Here is a 5727-nt window from a genome sequence, read left to right on the forward strand (position 1 = left end):
AGAAGGGGGGGGGGAAAGAAAGAGTAAAAAAAACACAGAGAGAGAGAGAGAGAGAGAGAGAGGAGGCAGGAGCCTGTTTTGCCTCCCAGGCAATATTTCTGGAGCCAATCGGAATGCGCACCCACCCTGCCCTGCTCCCTAATTAAAGGCTTTAAGCAGGCGGCCGGGGCTGGAGGTTTGGGCACAGTCTCTTGGTTGCTCCTCGCAAGAGCCGCTGCGGAGAAGCCGGCTCTGGGCACGCCAGGCCTGACGCCGGGTAGCCGGAGCCGCCAGGTTGGGGGGTCCCCAGCCAGGCGGGCAGGTCCCCCACCCCACCCACCCCGGTTCCAGCGATGAGCGGCTCTTTCGACAAGAAGCTCTCCAGCATCCTCACCGACCTCTCGGGCTCGCTCAGCTGCCATGCCGCCTCCAAGGACTCTCCCACCTTACCCGAGTCCTCCGTCACCGATCTGGGCTACTACACCGGCCAGCATGACTACTACTCGGGCCAGTCCTACAGCCAGCCCGTGAGCCACTACCCTTACCACCAGTTCAACCTCAATGGCATCGGCGCCGCCGGCACCTACTCGCCCAAATCCGACTATTCCTACAGCCCTTCCTACCGGCAGTACAGCCACTTCAGGGACCAGCAGCTCCCAGCCCAAGAAGCAGGTAGGACGCTGGGGAGAGAGGGGCTGTATCCATCCCGCTCATCCCTTGGGATTGCGGCAGGACCTTCGCCAAGTTGCCCCCCTCTAAGTGTCCCCCAAGTTGGGGACGGGGTGGCCAAGGGGGTGTTGTCCCCGCTGCAGGATGGGGGGGGTGTTGGGACGGGGCTGAGTCCCCTCCAGCATCCCCGGTGCTGCTGGGGGGGATGCAGCGGGACGGAGTTGCGCTGGATGTGGCCGTCCCGGGGAAAGCCCCGGGGGACGGGGCAGTGCCACCATGCCACGCGGGATGACCCTGAGCTGGAGGGGAAGGGGGTGTCGGCACCGGGGTCCCTTCACCATCACTGGCCTCACACCTCCGCTCTCTGCCCAGTGTCGGTGAAGGAGGAGCCGGAGCCGGAGGTGCGGATGGTCAACGGGAAACCCAAGAAGATCCGCAAGCCCCGCACCATCTACTCCAGTTACCAGCTGGCGGCTCTGCAACGCCGCTTCCAGAAAGCCCAGTACCTGGCGCTGCCCGAACGGGCCGAACTGGCCGCCCAGCTGGGGCTCACCCAGACCCAGGTAAGGGCTGAGCCCCCCGACACCTCCCACCGCCCCAGTTCCCAGCTACGAGCGGCAGGGATCGGCGAGAGGGGGAGCCAGAGCTGCCCCCCGCCATTGCAAAACCCCAATCGGTGGGGATTTGGGAGGGGGCTCCGTTTGCAGCTGGATGGTGAGAGGTGGGGGGGCCTGGGGGTCCCCGGGGACGCGTGGTCCCTGCTGCTCGCGGGTGCAGGGGTCCCTGCTGCTGGATTTCCCTGTGCGGAGCAGATCCGGGCTGCCAGGGAGAAGGCGGAGGGGAGGGAAGGAGCAGAGAGAGGGGACAGACCCCAGCCATGCCCCGCTCCCGGGTTTCGGGGTGTATCCCGCCCCCTCCGGAGCCAGCCACGTCCCAGACCGTGCTCTGCCCCGCTGCCCGGGAAGCTGAATCCTGCCCCGGCGCATGGCAGCGTCCTGGGTCAGCAACGCACCCGGCCTCCTGGGAACATGGGACACTAAATTCCAGCTGGGACGGGACACACGGGACGGGACACACGGGACAGGGTGCTTGGGACGGGGTGCTCGGGACACCCCATCCCAGCAGCAGGTCCTGGCCCCGCGTCCAGCCGGAGCGTGGGGACCTGGGGGACGGAACCTGGGGCTCCCCTTGGGTCCGTCCCCCCGGCACTGCGTCTCCCCCATCCCACTTGGTCCAGGCAGGGAGAAGGGAATCTGGGACAGGAGCCACATCCCGCCCCAGGACCCTGAGCTGGGGGTGACGCTTTAGCCCGGACTGGAAGAACCGGGATGGGCGCCTTGGGCTTCTCCTCCCCACGAGCCACCCAGATTTGGGGCTAAACCCTGGCTTTTGGGTTGTTCCTGGCGTGGGGACAAATCGTCCCCCGCCGACCTGTTGGTGTGAGGGCGAGCAGGTTGTCACCGCTGTCACCGCAGCGCGTGACTCCCCCGCACCCCGTCCCGTCCCCGGCGCCCTCCCTGCCTGCGGGCCGGCGCCGGCGCCCTTGTGCCGCCCTTGGTGCGGCGCTCCCCGGCACCCGGCCTTCCTCCTCCTCCCTTGGGCGATGAAGCAATCGGGGACAACTCGGCAAAGGGCTGACGGAGCGCGTCACCCGCTCCCAGAGGGACATCCTGTTTGGGTGACAACCACCGCCCCCCCTCCACCCCTTCCCCGGGGGCCAAGGGCGTCCAGCGCCGCCGCCTCACCCAGCACCGGGGACGCTCCCGACGCCCGGCGTGCCGTGATGCATGGCGTGACGGGCTGCCCACGACACCCATGTCCTGGGGGGGGCTGCCCGCGATGGACCGCGTCCCCGGGGCCCCCATGACACCCATATCACGGGTGCCTTCCCACGGTGCGTGGTGTGTCCCGGTTCCCCGTGACACCCTCATCCCGGGTGCCTTCCCGCGATGCGCCCTGTGGCTGGGGTCCCCATGACACCCATGTCCCGGGGGGCTTCCCGCCATACACCGTGTGGGGGGGGTCCCCATGGTGCTCATATCCTGGGTGCTTTCCCGCGGCGCACGGTGTGTCCAGGCTCTCCGTGACAGCCATGTCCCTTGTGTCCCTTCCCACCTTGCATCGTATTTCTGGGGTCTCCGTGACACCCACGTCCCTTGTCCCTTCCCGCGTGCCTGGCGTTCCCGCGTCACCCCCATCCCGCCTCCCCTTCCTGCGACCCCCGTGCGCCCCGTTCAAACCCGAGCATCCCCTTTTGGTGGCGGGGCGCTGACCCCCCCCTCTCCCTCCCTTTCCAGGTGAAGATCTGGTTCCAGAACCGCCGCTCCAAGTTCAAGAAGCTCTACAAGAACGGCGAGGTGCCGCTGGAGCACAGCCCCAACAACAGCGACTCCATGGCCTGCAACTCCCCCCCCTCCCCGGCCGTCTGGGACAGTAACTCGCACGGCAGCGCGACGGGCCGGACCCCGCTCCCGCAGCCGCTCCCCTACAGCTCTTCCCCCGGCTTTTTGGAGGAGCACAACCCCTGGTATCACCCCCAGACCCTCAGCGGACCCCACGGACCCCACCAGCCGCCGCCGGCCACCACGATGCATCACACCTCCCCGGGGCCACCCCCCAACACCGGCGCCGTCTATTAACAGCGAGAGAAAGGAACGAGAGACAGTGGCAGAACTCCTTTGCCTCCTTTTTTTTCCCCCCTACTTTTTGGTTTTTCTTCTTTTTTTTTTTTTAAAAAAAAAGGACACCCATGTACACGCACCCCTAGATATACGCTTACATATCCTCTCCTCTCCGGGCTCATCTCAGGAACAAGAGGACTGCAAAGGTTAAATTCGGAATCTCCCGGCCCAGGGCAGGCGAGGAAAAAGGTGGAGAATTCTTCTTATTGCATTTTGTTTTTCTTTTTTCCATCACCCCCTAATAAAAACGGCCCCCGAGGAGCCACGTCCCGCCGGGGGGTCCCTCACCGGAGCTTTGCTTCTTGGGGCCACCCCCATGAGCTGCTTTGGGGGGCGGCTGTGACACCCCCCCCCGAGTGCGGGTGGGCACCCAGGAAGGGTGCGAGGGGCACCCGCGTCCCGGTCGGGATGGAGCCCGTGGGGACGAGGACAGACAGTGGGTGTCCATCGCCGATGCCGGAGGAGCGGGATGTGCGTCGCGCTGGCGGCACCCGAAATCCGGGGACTGGGAGCAGTTTGGGGGCCCACAGACACCCCACGGGAACAAAGCGGGACCCCCCCAGCGTGGCCGCTTCTGTGGCAGCTTCGCAGGAATCGCCCGGGACGATGCTCACACAATAAGGTGGTTATTTAAAAATAAAAAATAAAAAGTTGGGGGGGGGGGCGGGGAGAGAAAATATTTTAATATTTAAACAGTTTGGGAATGGCTTAAGTTATTTTTTAAAGAGAAAAATTGTGCTAATGTCCGTTTTCTAACAGTGCCTCCATCTGCGTCATTTAAGCTAACGGCAAAGCAAAATGCCTATTTTTTAAATAAATCGACAACACATTTTAAAGAAAAAAAAAAAAAACCTCTTTACTATTTTTTAAGAGAGTGATGCTATTTTTTTAAAAGCAGAAAGTGCAGTTTTAAGAAGTGTTCATATGTGTTGTACAGTCCCGAGGATCTTATTTATGTTGCCTTATATAAATAGGGGTGTACGGGGGAAAAAAGAGAGTGTACATAAGGTTCATTTGTATAAAGTTGATCCAAACCAAACTGGTTTCGGTCTCGTTTTTTCTTTGCTTTTTTTTTTTTTTTAAGAAAAAAAAAAAGAAGCCCTGGTTGATGGGAGCCCCCGCTAAGGCCGGGGGCTGCCTCCGAGCGTCCTGTGCTGCTTTCCTGGTCTATAAATGTTAATAAAAGCACTTTGAATTTGAAGGCTCCAAACACCATTTTTTGGGAGGTTTTCAGTGGAGCTCAGGAGTTTTCTGCCTCGGGAAACGCGGAGTTAAACCCCCGCATCCCCTGCACCCCATTTTTTGGGGTACAACTGGGGGGCGGTGGGGGACTGGGGCTGGCACCGGGCGATGGGCAGGGGCTCACCCCGCGTCCCGCTTTGCCCCGCTGAGAGGGAATTTGGGGAGGGACAACTTTATTCCTGGTTTGCCGAGTCTTCCCTGAACTCCCGCAGAGACCTGGCGCTTGCCTCCCGCTCCTCTTGCTGGGAACCAGTCAGCTCCCGGCTGTGCAAACTGGGAGGGCGGCCGGGCTGCCCCGGTGTCCCCTTTGGGGACACACCATGAGTGACGGGACCCCCACCAAGGCACCGACCCTGCAGGACCGACACTCGCTGCCACTGCGGAGACGGTGGCTTTCCCATCGGCGTTACGGGGCTGGGAGGGCTCGAGTGACCCAAAGACACCCCCCCAGATGCAGGGGATGGTGACAGGGACTGGGGCTGAACCGTGCTGGTCCCCCTGCCCCACTGTCCCCACTGTCACCGGCATCGTCTCACGGGTGGGAGCGTGGCCAAGGGTCACCCATCCTGGTGCTGTTCCCACCGAGCCGTGCTGGGGACGGGGGACCTGCCCTGGTCCCCGGCATCGAGTCGCTGATGGCTGTGGGGGGTCCCCCAGCCCCCCACGCTGCATCCAACTCTCCGTGGGGTGGCCCCAGGGATGGTCCCTCTGCGCTGACCGGGGACACCCCCAGCACCGAGGGGTGCTGTCACAGCTGGGACACATCCCAGTGTCCCTATGTCCCCCCTTTCCATGGCCACGTCCACGTGGGGCCAACCCGGGGATTTTGGGTTTCCCCAAATCCCCCCACGGGCTGCACCCGCCAGCTCCCCATCCCCGCTCCCCATCCCTGTCCCCTGTGCCACCATCGGGACCCCGGGCATCCCCCTCTGGTACCTGCATGACCGGGCAGGTTGCAAAGAATCGAGGGGTGCTGCGAGCCCCCCCGTCCCCCAGGGCTCGAGGTTGGGGCTGGGGTCGGAGGGGGGGAGCAGCCGCCCCGGAGCGGGGCAGACGCGCTGGAGACGGGGGGTTGTTCCTGGGGGGAGGCTGCCAGCAAGAGCGAGGGGGCGGCGGGTTGGGAGAGGGGGAAACCGAGCGGCATTGCCTGGAGTGA

At 63.4% G+C, this 5727-nt stretch overlaps 1 protein-coding gene across 1 annotated transcript; it reads left to right on the forward strand.

The window, feature by feature from the left end:
- Window positions 1-242: 242 nt before the first annotated feature.
- On the forward strand, window positions 243-3931 carry DLX3 (distal-less homeobox 3). Its single transcript, XM_063354557.1, has 3 exons — window positions 243-651; window positions 1021-1211; window positions 2946-3931. The coding sequence occupies exons 1-3, from the start codon at window positions 333-335 to the stop codon at window positions 3285-3287; spliced, it is 852 nt and encodes a 283-aa protein (XP_063210627.1). The 5' UTR covers window positions 243-332; the 3' UTR covers window positions 3288-3931.
- Window positions 3932-5727: the final 1796 nt, after the last annotated feature.

Source organism: Chroicocephalus ridibundus, chromosome 17, assembly GCF_963924245.1.
Source record: "Chroicocephalus ridibundus chromosome 17, bChrRid1.1, whole genome shotgun sequence".
Taxonomy (NCBI): Eukaryota; Metazoa; Chordata; class Aves; order Charadriiformes; family Laridae; genus Chroicocephalus; species Chroicocephalus ridibundus.